Consider the following 19,617-nt stretch of genomic DNA (forward strand, 5'->3'; position numbering starts at 1 on the left):
GAATCCCACAGGGAGCGAGGCTCCTGAACTGGCTATTCCTGTTTCCTCGGAGCTCCAGTGCCACCTGTGCTGGGACGGCTCCCTGGAACCATCTAGAATTAGGAGCCGAAGTGCAGTGACGTCCAGAAGCCTGGACAGGCTCTCAGAGGCCCCGTCCCCACGCGGCGGGGAGGCCAGGGAGCTGGCCTGGGTCCCTGGAAGCCAGGTGCCCTTGCACAGCGGACAGTGCTGGCCTGTCTGAGGTCTCACTGGAACCAGAACGATGTCCCTGCTAAAACTCAGGGAAGACACACAAACAAAACTCAACCTGAAATAAATACAAAGGCAGTAAGTGCTCTGCGATCAACTGAAGATCCTAATCACCCCTCAGAAGGCAGTGGCAGGGCCTTTCCCTGGACCTGGTCACTTCATCTGTGGCCCCTTCACATTAGAGGTCAGAAGATGAACGGGCCTTCGCAGGCCCAGCTTCCACTAGGAAGGACAGGACCCAACCCCTGATACGATCCTCACCCGTACCCTCCACAAACCCCTCAGACAGCTTCGGCTGGCAGGACGCAGGGGCAGGAAGGAGAGACCCCCCATGCCCTAAGGGTAGCATCTGTGTCCAACGTCCCCGTGCAGGCAGAGGGCCTGTCAATCTGCCTGTGAGGAGGTAGAGACCGTGGCGGAGCTGCTGGGGGCAGGCAGGGTCACTCAATTAATCAGCAGGTCCCCAAAGTCATAGGAGTCAAAGAGGTCACTGATGCCCTCACCCCCATCCAGGCCCCATAGGTAGTCATCTTGGTCCAAGGGCGGAGAGAAGCTGATCAGAGGGGAGCTGTCGGTCAGGGCTGAGGACAGGAACTGGTCCTCGGTCTGCTGCAGAAGGGGGTGTGGCAGCTCCAGCATGCTGTCCGTGGCCTCCAGAGGGACGAGGGACGGCGGCGGCGGCAGGACCTGCTGGGAAGTCAGCGATGGCGCTGGAGACAAATAGACAAGGGTTATGACTGGCCCTCGGGCCCAGAAGCCTCTGGTCAGACCTCAGAGCACAAGAACAGCCTTCCGGTTCTCCGGATGACTGTGTACCCTTCTCTTCTCTCCCACCCTGCCCCACACCCAGTGGCCCCGGGACACCCTCCCTGTCCCGGCACCAGCTCCAGCAACTGCTCTCATTCTCCCGCACTATCCCCTCTCCTCTCACACACACTCCATAGGTGTACACCGTCCAGAAAGCTCCTCCTGCTCCCTTCAGAAGGGATAACACTAAGAGGCCACGTGGCAAATGTGGAGAGGCACAGCCATGGCACTAGCCCTGGCCCAGAGCTGGCTTCTGGGCTGGCCCCACCGCCGACTGCTCCTTTTGGGCCTCAGGCTGTTAATTTGTACAAAAATTGAGCTGAAAACCTTGTCCTGGCTTATGTCGGAGGGTCCCCCCCTCTGCCCAAGGTCTCAGAGGACAGCTGAAGCGAAAGTGGTTTGAACCTTGGACAGCTGTGCACTTGTTGACAGTGGAGTGAGAAGGCAGACGAGGCAGGAGGGAGGACAGGGTGGGGCACAGGTCTGGAGTGGGTGATAGGCACTGGGAGGTGCCCAGAGGGACAGATGGCTGGTGCAGGGAGAAGCCCTGGTCCCGGGGCCAGGCCAGGGCTCAGGAGAGGTCACTAGAGAAGAGCTGGGAGTCTGGGCTAGTACCCAAGCTCTACCACCAACGTGCTGTGTGACCTTAGGGAAGTCACTTGTCCTCTCTGGGCTTCCGTTTTACTTGAATGTAAAAGGAAGGGTTGCGTTAGATCAGGGGTCAGCAAACTTCTGTAAAAGGCTGATAGTATTTTAGGCTTTGCAGGACACTATGTTCTCTGTCACAGTCGCTTTCTTTTCCCCCTTACAACTCTTTAACAATAGGAAAACCATTCTTAGCTCACAAACCATATAAAAACAGGCTACATTTGACCTGCAGACAATAGTTTGTCAATCCTTGAGTTAAATAAAGAAATGGAATCCAATCTATGTTCTGTAGATCGTCCCAAACACACCTCTTCTTTCAGGCCGGTTCTAGCTCTGCATCTGTTTAAACACCAGGGTTCTACTTAAGGAGATTCTGCTGCTGAGAACACAGAAAGTGGAACAATGGCCTACACGGCCTCGAAGAATCCTGCCAGTCTGACCCAGCGCATGAGCCCAGTAAAGGGAAAAATCATTCTAGTGGAGGGGCCTTCACAGGTTCCCATTTCCACTCCTTCCGGACTCCCACCCCCCTGGGAAGTCCACAGGGACCTCTCCTACCTCTTTACTCCCTGGCAGCTGCCTCCTACTACTTCCTGCCAAGAGTAGCCAGCTGTTCGCTGTTCCGTCCACATCCCAGCCAGGGCTGAGCCAGGATCCCCTGCCCTGATTTGTTCTGTGCTGTGTGGAGACAGCACTGGGCTAGGAATGCAGAGACTAAGGTTCAAGACACAGCTCTGTTGTCTCCCAGCTGGGAGACCCGGGGCAAGTCACATCTCTCTGCCTCAGCTTATTCTCTCTAAACTGGGAATAATAAAACCTACCTCAAGAATTGCTGTGAGGATAATGTAAGAATAGGTGTATCTGGTACCGTCGTGGTTCAATAAACCTTAGTTATTCTCGCCCAAGAAAGTGTTGAGCCTTCCTCATAAAACCTATAGTTTCCATTTACTGTGGGCTCATTGAGTGCCAGGAGCTTGGCTGTTAGTAGCTGCCACAGAAGCAGCAGTACTAGTGGCAGTGGCAGTAATAATAATAATAATAATCGCCTTCTTTTATGGCTAGGCACAGTTCTAAGTGCTTTACATATATTAACTCATTTAATTTTCACAATGACCTTTGAAGTAGATACTATTAATTAGTAAGCCCAACTTACAGATGAGGAGATTGAGACAAAGAGAGGTCAAATAACTTGTCCAAGGTCACATAGCTGGTAAGTGGAAGACCTGGGATTCAAATCCCAGCCCCTCTGCCCCGAAGCAGGCTCAGCCTGCTAATGAGACAGGGAATGCACACGTGCTTTAGAGTGTAGAGTGCAATGCACACACCTGCTGGAGGACTATACTTGGCCGCAAGGTAGAAGATCGATACCCAACAAATGCTGATGTGGAAGAGGAAACGAAGGCCAGTGGCACTCCCCACCTTCTGTTCCTCTGGACAGAGGGCCCTACCTGGGGATGCCGCGGGTCCCAGGGTCCCAGGGTCGGTGCTGCTGCAGGGCTGGGCAGAGTCAGGAGTGGGGCTGAGGGTGGACGTGGAGGAGACAGGCTCCTTGGCAGGGCTATCTGGTTCCTGCATCTCCTCCGGGCACAAGTAGACTTCGATGGGCCCCTGTGTGCTCTTCAGATAGATCTGCAGGTTTTCCTGGAGAAGGAAGAGAAGCCAGGGCATGGCTCTGGGCAGCTGCACACTTACTCACGGGTCAGCGTATATGGACCGACACACGTGAGCAAGCTCAACTCCTGAGCTGGGCCCTGAGGCCTGTGGTCAACATCCGCTGCTTCTGGCCCCCAAGACTCTTCTTTTAGGGAGAAAGCCTGGATTTCCCTTTGGGAAATCACTCTTCCTCCACTCTCATCATGGTGTTGGGAGCGGAGGCAGCACCCTGCCCCAGCTCCAATGGGTGAGCCTGAGATGCAGGATGAGAAAGGAAAATGATGGTGACGGTGCAGGGTGGCACGTGACTCAGGTCAGTCCACCCGAGCATCCGGCCCAGGGCCTGGAAATGGACGCTCCCTTCGCACTGGGGTTGCTGAGCTGGTACCATGAACACTATCTTTGCCGCAAAGGGGAGAGCCCACCTGGGAACTGAGTCAGCACAGAGAATGGCACAGTGAGAGATGGAGCATGAGGTGAACTTAGAGTCTTAATGTGAGCCCCTGGATCCAGCCTTGCTTGCAACCCACATCTTCCCGTGGACCCTCGCCCTGAAGCCAGTTGGACTTGTCTTTCTATTCCCTGGAACCATGAGTCCTGATACTTGGCTTTCCCACCCCTGCCTCTTGTCCACCACACACCGGCAGCCTAAGCCACAGCTGACCACACACACGCCATTCCTGCAGGCACTCAGTTCTCCAGGCAGGTCAGGAGCAAAGCGGCAGCTGACCACACACACGCCATTCCTGCAGTACCCTCCTTCCCCCGCTCCACCCGGCAAACGTCCTGCTCAGTAACACTGAGGTAAGTTTGACAGGTGATTACTAAACTTAGTGTGGCGATCATATTGTAAGGTATATCACTGTCGAGTCATTATATTGTACACCTGAAACTAACACAATAGTGTGTACAACTACATGTAAGTAAATAAATAAGACAATTTAAAAACAAAATCTTTTTTTTCCTTGAAATATTAATGCTTATTGCATGTAACATACTTAAAATTGTTTTTCTTGAAATATTAATGTTTAAAAAAAATCCTATTCATTCTTTAGGACCCAGTTTAACTGTCACCACCTATGGGTGCATCCTCCAACTCTCCTTCCTCCCGGCCCTCAAAGCACATCTTAAATCTGTAAATCACAGCATCCCTGCTTGCTTGGGTCTTGACCCCTCTAGGTTCTGAGCTCCGCTGAGGTGGTGGGCGGGGCCTTATTTATCTGAATGTTCTTTCATTAAACAAATTACTTCTTGAGCCTTTATCAGGCTCTGAGTTGGAGGTTTCTCACTCTTTATATAGCTCAGAAATAACCCACATGAGAGGAACGTACTTTTGTGGAGTTTACACTCTAATGGATGAAGCAGAACATAGTCATGTAAACACCAAGATATTGGTTATGAAGTCTGGGGGTGATCAGGGAAGGCTTCCTGGTGGAAGTGATGCTCGAGTTGAGACGTGTAGGATCAATAGCAGTAAACCAGGCAGAGAGAGGGAAGAACATTTCAGCTGGAGGGAACAGCATGTGTGAAGGTCCTGCACTGGGGACGAGCTTAGCGTGGTGGGGAAACCGCAGGCAGGTCGGTGGCTGAAGCAAAGACAGAGAAGAGGAGCAGCATGCGAGAGGAGGTTGGCAAAATAAGCGCAGGGAGGGCCTCCTGGGGAGTGTTAAGAATTTTGGTCCTGCCCCTGGCTCAGTTGGTTGAGCATCACTGGTGCACTGAGAGGTCACTGGTTCGATTTCGGTCAGGGCACATGGGGGCATGCAGGAGGCAGAAGATCATTGTTTCTCTCTCTCTCTCATTGATGTTTCTCTCTTTTCCCTTCCCTTCCTCTCTCTCTAAAATTAATTTTTTTTAAAAAATGATTTTGGCCCTGACCAGTTTGGCTCAGTGGATAGAGCGTCGGCCTGTGGACTCAGGGGTCCCAGGTTCGATTCCGGTCAAGGGCATGTGCATTGGTTGCGGGCACATGCCCGGTGGGGAGTGTGCAGGAGGCGGCTGATCTATGTTTCTCTCTCATTGATGTTTCTAGCTCTCCATCTCCCTTCCTCTCTGTAAAAAATCAATAAAATATATTTAAAAAAAAAATAATGATTTTGGTCTTTAATCCAGGACAGCATGGTCGGCATGAAAGGATTACTGTGAGCACTAACACCGCTGTGTGCGGGCGCACGTGCATGTGTGCAGGACCGCAGGGCTGGTGGATGCAGAAAGAAACCAGGACCGCAGGGCTGGTGGATGCAGAAAGAAACCAGGACCGCAGGGCTGGTGGGATGCAGAAAGAAACCAGGACCACAGGGCTGGTGGGATGCAGAGAAACCAGGACCGCAGGGCTGGTGGGATGCAGAGAAACCAGGACCACAGGGCTGGTGGGATGCAGAGAAACCAGGACCGCAGGGCTGGTGGGATGCAGAAAGAAACCAGGACCGCAGGGCTGGTGGGATGCAGAGAAACCAGGACCGCAGGGCTGGTGGGATGCAGAAAGAAACCAGGACCGCAGGGCTGGTGGATGCAGAAAGAAACCAGGACCGCAGGGCTGGTGGATGCAGAAAGAAACCAGGACTGCAGGGCTGGTGGGATGCAGAAAGAAACCAGGACCGCAGGGCTGGTGGGATGCAGAGAAACCAGGACCGCAGGGCTGGTGGGATGCAGAAAGAAACCAGGACCGCAGGGCTGGTGGATGCAGAAAGAAACCAGGACCACAGGGCTGGTGGGATGCAGAAAGAAACCAGGACCGCAGGGCTGGTGGGATGCAGAGAAACCAGGACCACAGGGCTGGTGGGATGCAGAGAAACCAGGACCGCAGGGCTGGTGGGATGCAGAGAAACCAGGACCACAGGGCTGGTGGGATGCAGAAAGAAACCAGGACCGCAGGGCTGGTGGGATGCAGAAAGAAACCAGGACCACAGGGCTGGTGGGATGCAGAAAGAAACCAGGACCGCAGGGCTGGTGGGATGCAGAAAGAAACCAGGACCGCAGGGCTGGTGGGATGCAGAGAAACCAGGACCGCAGGGCTGGTGGGATGCAGAAAGAAACCAGGACCGCAGGGCTGGTGGGATGCAGAGAAACCAGGACCGCAGGGCTGGTGGGATGCAGAAAGAAACCAGGACCGCAGGGCTGGTGGATGCAGAAAGAAACCAGGACCACAGGGCTGGTGGGATGCAGAAAGAAACCAGGACCGCAGGGCTGGTGGGATGCAGAAAGAAACCAGAAACAGGTTTTTCTCAGGCCAGACTCTGTTGCCCTTTCCAGCTTCTGTCATTTCTGCACCAGCTCAGAGAACACCGATCTTGCCGTGGGTACCACCATGGACTGGGGTAGCTGGGGGCTGGGCAGTGCCTGGGACAGAGCCTGCAGAGCTTCCCGGGACCCTCCCAACCCTGCTCTCCACCAAATGCTTCCCCTCTCACCCCATTCCTGTCGGGCACTTCCAGTCTTGTCTGCGGAGGGGCCTTGACAGCAATCACTGTCTGCTCCTTAAAGGTGCCGATAGCACGGATGTCCTGGTAAGTCACATAGGCCAGTGTAGGGGGCAGGAGAGTCAAGGAAGTCAAAATCCGCACCCCAGCCCGCCAGGCAGGGTCCAATCCACCTCTCCTCAGCCTCTGAACATTTTTTTCTCACTCCTTATAAAACCCCAGAAATAACCCCAAACTGTAACCTGTTCTTTTAATATCTTAAGTTACCTTGAATCCCTTTAGAAAGCAAATGAGGATATAAATCATTTCTTTAAAATGCTGCCTTTTATCAGGTTTTACATAAAAGGCTTCATCTCTCAAACTAGAGAAGGCAGGATGATATGTCTTTTTTTCCCCCCTTTTATAATTCTGTCTTTATTGCACTTGCTGATTTTCAGTAAGGAAGATGTCTTATTTATTTAAATTTTTCACAATGCCTAGCATCCATCCAAAAATACAAAGCCATATCCAAAAACCAATTAGATGGTGAAACTACTTGGGGAAAATGTCTGAAAAGCCTTAGCAGCCGAAACCGGTTTGGCTTGGTGGATGGAGCGTCGGCCTGCGGACTGAAAGGTCCCGGGTTCGATTCCGGTCAAGGGCATGTACCTTGGTTGTGGGCACATCCCCAGTGGGAGGTGTGCAGGAGGCAGCTGATCGATGTTTCTAGCTCTCTATCCCTCTCCCTTCCTCTCTGTGAAATATCAATAAAATATATTTTAAAAAAAAAAAAAAAAAAGTAAAGCCTTAGCAAAGTCCATACTCTGTGACCTCATCATTTCAAACCTAGGAATCTGACCTAAGGAAATAAGTTTTTAAAAAAATAGGACAATGGCCGAAACCGGTTTGGCTCGGTGGATAGAGCGTCTGCCTGCGGACTGAAGGGTCGCAGGTTCGATTCCGGTCAGGGGCACATGCCTTGGTTGCGGGCATGTCTCCACTGGGAGGTGTGCAGGAGGCAGCTGATCGATGTTTCTCTCTCATCGATGTTTCTAACTCTCTATCCCTCTCCCTCTCTGTAAAAAAATCAATAAAATATATTTTAAAAAAAAAAATAGGACAATGTTCTATACACAAAAAGGCATTCATTGTTTTGTTGCTTCATAGGAGCAGAAATCTAGAATAGATCTAAATGTCGATTGTAGGCCTTATCAACAAACCAGAGCGTAATCTGAGTAGGATATTCTCAAACAAACTATTTTAAATATGAAGTTAAACCACATGAGATTGCTGTTTTTGAAGATAAAAAATGGTTCAATATCAACAACTTCATGTGGATCAACCACATAGTTGGAAGGATTTGTAACTCATAAAAACTGTCTATGGCCAAAACCGGTTTGGCTCAGTGGATAGAGCGTCAGCCTGTGGACTGAAGGTTCCAGGTTCGATTCTGGTCAAGGGCAAGTACCTTGGTTGCGGGCACATCCCCAGTAGGAGGTGTGCAGGAGGCAGCTGATCGATGTTTCTCTCTCATCGATGTTTCTAACTCTCTATCCCTCTCCCTTCCTCTCTGTAAAATATCAATAAAATATAATAAAAAAAAACTGTCTATGATAGTATACTAAGGGGAGAAAAGAAGGATATAAAGTGTTATGCACAGCAGTCACACACTATCCTATACAATAAAAGACTAATATGCAAATCGACTGAACAGCGGAATAACCAGTTGCTATGACATGCACTGACTGTCAGGGGGCAGACGCTCAACGCAGGAGCCGCCCCCTGGTGGTCAGTGCTCCCACAGGGGGAGCGCCGCTCAGCCAGAAGCCGGGCTCACGGTTGGCGAGCGCAGCAGCGGTGCCAGGAGCCTCTCCCGCCTCCGTGGCAGCACTAAGGATGTCCGACTGGTAGCTTAGGCCCACTCCCCATCCCCCAAGGGCTCCTGAACTGAAAGAGGGTGCAGGCCAGGCTGAGGCACCCCCCCTCAAGTGCATGAATTTGGTGCACCGGGCCTCTAGTATTTAAATAATACACAACCTGTGTATGCATAAAGAACAATGTTATGGTGGCTGCTATTTCTTTCCTCCATTTTGCAGATTTAAAGAAATGTGCTTGTCTTACTTGCACTATGAGAAAGTAACTTCAACAGAGTCAAGAAGAAAAGCCACCCAGAAAGGAAAAAGCAGATATGCAGATATGCCAGACCCCGAGGGAGGTATTGCATCAACTCCGGATAGATATGAGAGCATGCAACAGGCCCAGCTCCCTGACAACCGTCTCCCAACCAAAGAGGATATTTCTTGTTGGCCTTGTCCTCGGTCAGGTGCTTGAAGTTCAGAGAGCAGCTCTGGATGAGCTGGTCCAAGGCCTGCTCCGTACTCATCAGCTCCTTCAGCTCCTGTCCCAGCTGCTGCTGCTTCCCAGGCCGGGTGGGGTCTTCAAGTGCTCCCTTGCCTCTGGGAACAGAGCAGCCCCCCAGTGTCAGTCTCAGTGCACAACCAGGGACCCCAACCTGAGCACCGCTGCGCAGAGCTGCAGATGTGCAGATGGTGTAAATCCCCAGGATGAGGCCATTCTCATGGTCTACAAGGGTGCTCCTGGGTTGTGCAAATCAGCAGTCCTGTCTAGCTCCCAGGGAGCTGCTAGGAAGTGAACCTTGAGGTTTGAGGGTTGGGCTAGGGAAAAGTAACAAGTCAGGGCATTACCCCACGTGTGGAGGGCTTTCCACTCTGTTCACCCTTGCCCCAGCCTCCCCCATGTGTCAGGGAGCTAGAATGACCTCAGTCCTGACCCCCCTGCCTCGGTTCTCTTAGGGTTCATGCCAGGGGCTGGCGGTCTGCTCTTTAAGACCTTGTAGCAGTGAGAGGAGCCTGAAGTACTCATATCTCTGAGCTGGAAGGAGTCTGGGTTATTAGCTCTCAGGTCCCTGGGGACTTTCCTAAACTAGAAGAGGGAACTCTTGGGATCCCTGACTCAAGAGAATGCAGTCCTCTGAGGCCTTTACACATCCTAAAAAGCATTCTCCACCCCACGCACGCCTAATATTGCTCCAGCACATACACCTGTTCTTCCACTCTGCTCTTAGATACACTGGTTCCGACCCCAGCATATAAGCCTATTGGATGTTGCTCTTGGTCCACCCTTGCTGCTTATGCCCATTGGATGCTGCTCTCAGCCCCACCCCTGGCATTCACACCCACTGGATATTGCTCCTGGCTCTGCCCCCAGCACGGGCAGTCATTGGTGCCACCAGCCCCAGCCCAGGCACTCACACCCACTGGATGTTGTTCTTGGCCTTCTTGCGAATCAGCTGGATGCCTTCCAGCACGTTGGTGATGTCATAGATGCGCCGCTTCTGCACATCTAGCACCTCAGCAGCCCAGTTCAAGTCCAGGACCCCATCCTTGGACTCACTCAGGAGGTAGATGAACTTCTTGGTGAGCAGCCCCAGGGATGTGTCGTACCGAGTCTTCTCCCCGGGGGACTTGGGTGCTAAGGAGGAAAGGGGCCCAGTCATTGCTCAGAGGGGGCCACCCTGGGGAGCTTCCTCCAGGAACCTGGACCCATTCAGTACCACCCTTCACATGAGCACCCACTTTCCACTGTGAAGCTGGGGGTCATTCACTGCCATTGTCTAAACTGGAAGCCTGATACCTCCAGAGGGAAAGTGATTTCCTTAAGGTCTCACAGTTAAGGTCAGTGTCAGGGCTAGAAACCAAATGTCCTAATACCTAGTTCAGAGGATCTTTCCACCACAGCTTAGGCAGCTCCGTCATCACCACCACCACCACCACCAAATGCTTACTGTGTGTAGATCACTGTTCTACGCAATTTCCACAGACAACAAATTTAATCCTTACAACACCCTATAAATTTGGTGTATAACCATCCCCATTTTATAGATGAGAATACTGAGGCACAGACAGGTTAAGTAACTTGCTCAGCTCACTCGGCTAGAAAGTGGCAAAGCTGGAATTTAAATCCAGGCAGTCTGGCTCCAAGTCTACCTTCTTAACCATTACCCTATCCTTCCAGTTATGTCAGGAATTTGGAATCAGGGTAGGGAGGGAATGACCAGCTGGGACTTGAGAACATTCTTATAGACTTGCCTTTTCTTTCCATGTGCAGCCCAGTGGTTATCTGAGAGGAATCAGTCCTATAATATCGAATGGGGCAGGTTCATGAAAAGGTCCCTTTCTTAATGAAGCTGATGTCACAAGACACCACATCTCAGCTGCAACATCTTAAACCACAAGAGAACTTTTGCAATAAAATGACTTGCAAGTCATATAGCAAGTGGATGTCCAAACTAGTTCAGGAAACTGAGTTTTAGAGAGTCTCAGATTCCTCTAGAACAGTGGTTCTCGACCTTCCTAATGCCGCAATCCTTTAATACAGTTCCTCATGTTGTGGTGACCCCCAACCATAAAATTATTTTCATTGCTACTTCATAACTGTAATTGTGCTACTGTTAATGAATCGTAATGTAAATAGCTGTGTTTTCCGATGGTCTTAGGCGACCCTGCTAGCGGTTCTCAACCTGTGGGTCGCGACCCACAGCTTGAAAACCACTGCTGTAGAGCCTAAGACCATCGGTTGTGATCCACAGGTTGAGAACCGCTGCTGTAGAGCCGAAGACCATCGGAAAACACAGCTATTTACATTACGATTCATTAACAGTAGCACAATTACAGTTATGAAGTAGCAACGAAAATAATTTTATGGTTGGGGGTCACCACAACATGAGGAACTGTATTAAAGGGCCGTGGCATTAGGAAGGCTGAGAACCACCGCGAAGGAGACTTTGGAATCCCTTAACATATGGATGACAAGTATTTGGCACACAGGCTGCTTTTTCAACCAGTGCACGTAGGATCCTTTGATAAAGAGCTTGGGCACTTCTACCAATCAACTGGGAAGAAAACCTTCTTACTATTCCTGATCTAGCTGTACCTCAGTTTACAGATGAGACCATTGTAAAGGTTCACAGAAGAGGAGTGGCCAGTCAGGTCAGGGCACAGCCCTGCCAGGACCCCCAAATTCCTAACCCTCATGCTTCCCACCCAGTCACATACCTTCTTCGTTAGGTTTCTGTCCCCCAAATTAGTGTTCTCTCTAACACAGGTGCGGAAACTCCCACTCTAACCAGAATACTGACTGCAAATATCGAGGCGGAAAACCTCTCCTCTGGATCTCAACCTCTGAAGTTGGATTAATCTGAGCTTCACTTTCCTTTGCATCACTTAGTTAGCTCTCTGTCTGCATGGGGGAGGAAGACCCCGCTCCTCTTTGAGCTGGATTCTCTCTTTTAGAAAAGGTCAGATTGAATTAAACACAAACAAAAATAGTAAGTTCCCAAACAAATCGTGGGTCATCATGTTTGGAACCCAAGAGCAGTGTGAAGCAGTGTAAGACTACGTTGTAGTCCGGACTCCACTTACCAGCAGTGTGACCTTGGGCAAGACACTCTAGCTCTGAGTCTCAAGTTGTTTTATCAGTAAAAGTGGGGTGACCCTACCTACCTGGCAGGATCCAGCGAGAGAACACACAGGGAACTGCTGTATACACCAGGAAGTGTGCTACAAATATTACTCCTGATGATCTGGGCAGGGCTGCTGCCCTCTGCCCCTGCCCACCCCACCCCCGGTCTCCTGAGTCTGCCCCCAGATGCCCCATCAGCACAACTTACTTTTAGGGCTGGGGAGGCCATCCACTCTAATGAACTTCCCCTTGGGAGTCTGGAATTCCAGGACCGCAGGCCTCCCGATCCCCTCCAGGTCCAGCTTCCTTTTGGCCTTGGAGAGAGATGGGAGGGAGAGGCAGAGTTTGAGCATCATTCCTCCTCAGACTTTTCCCAACCTGGGGCCAAAGCACTGAGGCCACCAGCAGCCACTTCCTGCCTCAGTTTACCACCAATCCTGCTGCAACATGATGTACTTGGTAAGGAAATATCAATGACCTTAAAAGTGACCTTTCAAGGGAAGGACGTCCTATTTTCTGAGAGGCACACAACACTCCCATCCTCTGAGGCCCAGGCACTTGAGACCCTGCCAAAGCCAGTGTGGCCAAGAGCTCACAGTTCCTTAATAACAGGCCACAAAGTCACTTCCACATCTGCCCCTTCCCCCATGCACGGAGGATGATGCAGGAAGGAGTGGGTGGGGCCTAAACCACATCAGACTGGGGAGAGCCCCTCCCCCCCCCCCTCTGCAGAAGCAGCTGGCCCAGCCACACTGGGTACCCATCACAGCTCCACAGCTGGCCCTTATCAGGGTGGGGCCGGGCATCCACCCAGGCCCAGGGGACTTCCTGGATCAGTGCCACACCTCAGGGAGGTGCCCGCATTGGGAAGCAGTGCAAACATCCCCCACCCCCTGTTGGGGTTCCAGCTCAAGGGCCCAGGGCCTCTTGAATAGACTCCATTTGCCATTCTTTCTTTGTGGAGAGGGGCAGACAATGAATCCTTCCCCTGTGTCTTAAGGACCAGCAGCTGAGGTCCCCTGCCCCCCTCCCTGTTCCTGCCAAGCTTGGGAAACACCTGCTGGGGAAATCAAACCACAGACCCATCTGCTCCTCTACACCCCATTGCCACCCGGCCCCATTAGGCCCAGAAGCTGAACTGGCCCGGAAGGGGCCTCTCTCCTGGTTAGGGTTGGGCAGGGGCAGGGCTAGGGCACTGGGGCACTGGGACACGGGGGTCAGAGACCTGGGCTTGCATCTCGCAGCTCCTTCACAGGGGAGTGTGTGACTTGGGGAAAGGCTCCACACCTCGGACCTGTTTCCTCCTTGGTACAATGGGGCAGAAAGAGTGCTCAGCCTTGGCTCAGCACACAGTGATGTCCAGGAAACACTGTGATGTCCTTCTCTAAAATCCAATCTCAGCCTCTCCACACACTTGCGGGGGTCGCCGAGCCCATTTTCTCCCTCTCCCCGGCCCCCCCCCCTCCCCCCGCACCCTTACCCTGGTTGGAGCAGAGAGGCCTATTTTAACCTTTGGTGGTGAGGTCATGCTCGGCAGGGCTGAGACTTCTAACCGCTGCTGAGCACAGCTGGGCTGACAGGTGTGGGAGGTGAGGACAGTTCTTCTTGCTCTAAGCTCCCCTCTGGGCTGCCCCCCAGCACCCACCCACCCCCACCCCAACCTGCTCCAGGAAGTCTTCTTGGATTGGTTTGAGGAGCATTGCTCCTGGGTTTCTCTCCTCCACACCTACCCCGACCTGGACATAATCCAAATGCCTCCCTGCTCATTCCTCTTTAAGTCTCTCTGGAATATTCCTTTTCTAACCTCCCAGCTGGTGACATCCTAGATTCTAGGGAAGGTGACCTTCTCCAGCCTCATTTTGCCTCTAGTGCCCCTGCATTCCTCACTTGAGCTCCAAGGCCTTTTATCAATCCAGATAAAAGTTATTGATCCCAGAATCCTTCATCTAGTCCTCAAAAGGAATGCCAAGGGCAGGGAGAAGGGAAGTCAGGCTGAGTTCTCCCTGAGACAGAGGTAGGGCAAGCCAGAATCTCCCCCACCCCAACCACCTCCCCTACCAGACAGGAGCCAGCCCTGCTGAGTTCCCAGAACATACCAGGAAGGTCCCCACTACCTGCAGATGGGAAGGAGGGGAGGGCCTTGAACAGAGTACCTGTGCCGGGCCTATCATGTGCTCATCAGTCCTGCAACATCGGTATTGGCAATCTCTCTTGGAAGAGAAGTGGAGACTCACAGAGGTTAAGCCATGTGCCCAAGGTCACACAGACAAAGGGCAGAGCCAGAGTTTGAACCCAGGTCTGTCTGATTCCAAAGCCATGCACCAGGCTGCCTCAGCTCCATCCCACTCCCATTCCCTCAGAATCTGCTGGAATTTGGGCCAAGGCCTGCCTATACCCTCCTGCCCCATTGCTTTTACACACACACACACACACACACACACACACACACACACACGTCCTCTCCCTTCTCTCATCCTTATCCTGCACTCTCAGAGTCCCTAAGCAGCAAAGTGTCCCTCCACCAGAGGACATCTGTCACCTTTATGCATTGCCCAGAGAGGTCAGCTCATGCGTGGGCCTGAGCCTGCAGAACGCACGTGGCAGAGGACAAGGCCAGAAGGATGAGGACCAAGGAGAGGCTGAGCACAAGCCTTGGAGTCAGATGCACCTGGGCTCCCATCCAGCCCTCCCACCCCACTTCTTAGCTGGCCAAGTCAGTTGCCTTCTGGAGTCCCACCTGTCAAATGAAGCTAAGCTGCTCAACCTCTGCTCAGGATTCAGAAAAACAGTGCAGCAAAGCCCTTTGCTCATGCAGGGGAGGTGCTATCACTACAGCGCCAGGAGCAGCAGAAGGGGGGGAAGTTCAGAGGTAAGCTGAAAACAGAGGGGCGTGCCAAGAGCAAACGTCTGGGACCACACCCAGCGGCCAGCTTGGCTCTAACCTAGACCCTTGTAGGCAGCCCCTTGGGCTGTTTCTTAAAGGCCTAGTTAAGATTAGAGGCCACCCAGCCAATACCGAGGCAGAAGACCAGAGCTCCTTTCTCAGGCCAGAGCCCACGAGACACAACCAGCAAGGCGAGGAAACCGGGCGGAAGAGAAGCGACTTGCCCAAGGTCACCCAGGAGTAGAGCCAGGCCTCTCCTAAGCCCCACGTCCTAAGTTAGACGATGGGGGTAGGAGCAAGTGTAAGGCCTTGCTTGAGAGCCTCACTTCCAGATCCCAGCTTGGGATTCGCGGCCTTGCCTCTCTGAGCCGACATTTATTTCCTCATCTGACCCGTCTTGTAGGGTTGTTCGTTAAAATGTTCCTTTTCTTTCACGGTTCTCAGAGGAAATTTGGAAAATATCAAGAAACTAAAGGGAAAGGAGAACAGTGCAGAACGCCATCCTCTTCACAGGTTCCCTCGGGGATGAAAGGCAATGATGCAGTGTGCTTGGCTGGAGTAGGGACTCAACAGACAAATGTCCCACGCATCCCCAGAAAGTGGTGGAAAAGGAACTAGACAGGGAGCGCAGAGTCCTGGGCTCTGGTCTTCATTCTGCCATTGAACTTGGTTGCCATGTCTGGGCAGTGCCTGAGGTTCCCTTTAAAGAGCAGCTCACTGACAAATCCTGCTCACCGTGCACTTTGCAGCCTGGCCACAAAGCAAGCGGCCACACCCAGGGTTGGGTTTGGAGCTGCTCCAGGTCACACCCTGGTAAAATGACTAAGCAGGGGGCCAAGGCCTGCACACAGGGCCTGGGCACTGGGCATCTGAGGACTGACAGGAGCGGGGGTTCTGGGCCTGGTAAGCCTTTAGGGTGGTCTGATGCAAGGAGACTCTCCCACCTCTTGGCTTGTTACTTGGACAAGTGACCTTGTGTCTCTGCTCATCTCTGCTCGGTTTCCTCATCTGTAAGATGCCTCATCCCAGGCATCTTGACCAAGATAACGAATGTGAAGAGTGACAAGCAGTGCCTGACACACAGCAGGCTTTCGGTAAGAGAGCCATTCTTGCTGTGATTACTGAGCCCCTCTGGGAGGGAGGTACAAACAGATGCACTCAGGCTCCTTTGGGAGGGAAGCAGTTCAAAACCACAGCTGTTACTGAAACTCCGCCTGGGTGCCTGCAAGCAGCGGGCCAGAGGAGACTGGGCCAGCCACTAAGCCCCTTCCTGGGGAACGTAGTCTTCAGAGAAGACGAAGGGTCACCTGCCTGCGGGTCACACAAATCCCTGTATGGCCTTGGACAGGAGCTTCAATTTCCCCCTGTAACAGGGAGCTACTCATGCCATCTACTTCACAGGGTTCAAAACTGTTCTAGGCTGTAAAATGCTGAACACAAGATAGACACCCAGACCTAGTTATCCTTGGCTGCTTGACCTGTAAAATGAAAATAGCTCTCCTTCCTCCTCGTTGGAAATGGCATGCAGGAAGGGGCTCTGGGAAGATGAAAGGCTTGAAAACGGGCAAAGCATGGTTCCAGTAGCAGAGAATTGGGGCTCTGCCTGCATCCAGCAATGGCGAGGGTTCTGTCTGACCAGATGCCTCTAGGGCAGTGGTGGCTCCCGAGCCCTAGTTTGCCGACCACTGCTCTAGGGCATGGCCTGACCCCTGTACCTGAACCTATTCACCACTCACAACTAAGCCAACCTACAACACCCCCTCCCTGGGGCCTGCTTCCCAAACCCAGGACCTGGAGCTGGAAGTGACCTGAGATGAGTAAGCACACACGCATTTTCCAGAAAATGAAACTGAAGCCCAGACTGGGGCTAAGACTTGTCCAAGGACACACACTGAATTGGTGGCAGTTTAGACCAGAAACCAGGCTCTCCAACCCGCCCCTGCCCCCCCATTCCCCTTGGACTTTTCCCACTCCACCCTCACCCAATGGTTGTTCAGATTCTCATGGACTCCATCCAGGAATTCCACTCCCACAAAACACATCCTGTGCCTAATGCCACCTCACTTTGGGCCCTCCCTGGCAGCAGGCTTGGGGGCTTGAGGAGGGAATAGTCAAGCTGCCCCCAACTTGCACCTGCTACTGGCTGTCTGGGAGAGAAAACTGGGCCTGGGGGAGGACCCAGGGTAGATAATTGGGAAGGAGTTGGCTGGACGGAAAATTTGGATTCTGTCCAAGCCATACTGGACCTGAGAGACCCCCACCACCACCCCTCCCCCCTACCCCCCCCCCCCCACACACTTTAAAGTCCCTACAGCATCCGCAGGCCTAGCTCTGTGCCAGCACAATAGCAGGTGCCCAGTAATGGTTTCTGGGCCAAACAATGAATGAAGAAGAATGAATGAATGACGCACAGTTGGCTCCCTGGACTTCCCCAAGGTCACAGGGTGCACTCGGGATAGTGGGTTGGGTCTCCACACTCCCAATCCAGTGTTCATTCCACTCCATTCCAGTGGATGGGGTTATTTCACCCCAAGCCTGAAAATGAAGGGCTCTTCTCCAGTGGGGGTATTGGATTGTTCTGGAATCTGAAAGCTCCCCTTCTCCCTCCCCAGATTCAACCAGCTTCAACTCAAACTGGGTCCCAGGCGCCCCTCCCTCCTTTCCCACACCCGGAAAGCATAGGGGGAAGAGGTGCACGGGGTCCCCAGAATTACCGGCAGCCGGCCAGCCGGCACGCATCGCACAGCTTGGCCCTCAGGTCCGTGGGGGGTGGCGTCGAGGCAAGTGCCGGGCACCGTAGCGGGGGGCACAGTCTGCGGGTACAGCGAGGTGTAGTAGGTGGTGGTGACCGGGCAGAGGTGGGGGCTGCCGAGGCCAGGCGGCCACAGTTCAGTGGGGCTCAAGGCGGCCAGCCCCTTCAGGGGCAGCGCAGCGGCCGGGGCCGGGGCCCGGGGCCCTCGCAGCATGGCCAGCGCGGAGCCCCCTCCCCAGGCGCGCCCGCGGGCACCGGCGCGCTCGGGAGCCTGCGGCGGCTCACCCGGCCCGGGGCATGGAGCGGAGGCCGAGGGAAGCCGCCAATGGACGCCTGCGGGGCAAGGCCGGACCCTCCCCTCCTGGCCTGCGGCCCAGCGGAGCAGCGCTTGGAGATCCCCGCTCGGAGATCGAACCGCGGCTGCGATAGCGGCGGCGGCCCCGCCAGGGGCTGCCCCGCCCCAAGGGCGGCCGCGACCCGGCACGGCCCCACGCCCCGGAGGGCCTCGGCGCCCGGGGTCCGGCTGCCTCCGGGGAGGGGTCTCTGGCGCGCCCGCGGGCTCCACGGAGAGGCGATGCGCTCGGACGGGGAGGGGACCGATTGCACCGACTCCCTCTCGCTTCGCTATGCAGTACCCGCGTCTTTCTCCGCCACTTTTTTTTTCTTCTTTTTTTTTTAGCGCCAAACTGCGTGCCGCGAAATTCGGATCTCCCGCGGAAAATGCCGCGCTTCCGTTGGTCGCTGCAACAAATATAGGCTCCACCCTCCGGAAAGGACCGGTCCCCGGGCGGCGATTGCAGCAGTTTTGCTGCTTAAAGGGACAGCCACACCCGCCGTCACCCGCTGCGCAGGCCATGAGGGCGGTCCTGGTGGAAAGAAGGAGCGGCCGGGGTGTGGAGCGCTTGGGGGTGCGCCCGCGGTCCCTGGGGGTGGGGCGGGAACAGTCTTGACCTGAGCCCAGACAGCAGTACATTACCCAGGCTGGAGGACTTTTTGTTAGCTGGCATGGTTGCTCAGCTAGCATGTATGCATGTCTATCCTTTTCCTCACTAAAATGAAAGCCAGGAATCTGTTCCCTTTCTTGGCAGGGGAGAAACGGAGCCTAACAGGTATACCTCTTTGAGCGCCTGCTAGATAATTACATGTATTGTTTTATTATTATTAATTTATTTTTTGGTTAATCCTCACCAAAGGATATTTTTTCCATTGCTTTTCAGAGAGAGTGGAAGGGAGCAAGGGAGGGATGGGGAGAGAGACACGTGGACTGGTTGCCTAGTGGTTGCCTCCTGCACCCTGCAACCCTGGTATGTGCCCGACTGGAGTCGAACCCACGACCCTTGGATGTGCAGGCTGGTGCTCTAACCACTGAATAACACCGGCCAGGGCTATATTGTTTTATTTTATTTAATCCAACAATTTTGGGAAGAGGAATGAGGATCTTCCTGGTGAAGATGGAGACGTAGTCTGAGAGGCGGGGTAACTTGCCCCAGGTCACTTGGAGAGATTTGCTGATTTGAGAACTAGCAGTCTAATCTGGGACAGGCCAGCTCCTGAACCCTTGTTTGTTCCAATAAAAGGTTCCTCCCCAACTCTCCCAAGCTGTGCCCTGCCCCTTGTAGGCATAGGTGGGGGTGGGAGGGGGTCCAGAGTGCAGAGCTGTCTTGTTCACAGTTGTCTTCCCAGAGCCCAACACTCAGTAAATATTTGAATATCTCCGAACAATCCTTTTGTTACAAGAGCCTCCC

The 19,617-nt window shown here is 53.3% G+C and overlaps 1 protein-coding gene across 2 annotated transcripts; it reads right to left on the reverse strand.

Annotated features, from left to right (window-relative positions):
- Window positions 1-693: 693 nt before the first annotated feature.
- On the reverse strand, window positions 694-18,086 carry E2F2 (E2F transcription factor 2; the record flags this gene model as incomplete). 2 transcript variants are annotated; one of them, XM_080658437.1, is made up of 7 exons in its annotated part: window positions 694-959; window positions 3,153-3,345; window positions 6,768-6,882; window positions 9,053-9,211; window positions 10,028-10,247; window positions 12,445-12,550; window positions 17,835-18,086. In XM_080658437.1, 7 exons carry the CDS (start codon window positions 18,084-18,086, stop codon window positions 694-696), a joined length of 1,311 nt encoding a protein of 436 aa, XP_080514563.1. The 2 variants fall into 2 exon arrangements, with proteins under 2 accessions (XP_080514563.1, XP_080514564.1); XM_080658438.1 differs by having other exon boundaries at window positions 694-936; window positions 3,124-3,345; window positions 6,768-6,880; window positions 9,051-9,211.
- Window positions 18,087-19,617: the final 1,531 nt, after the last annotated feature.

This window comes from Plecotus auritus, assembly GCF_963455305.1.
Source record: "Plecotus auritus genome assembly, chromosome: 2".
NCBI lineage: Eukaryota > Metazoa > Chordata > Mammalia > Chiroptera > Vespertilionidae > Plecotus > Plecotus auritus.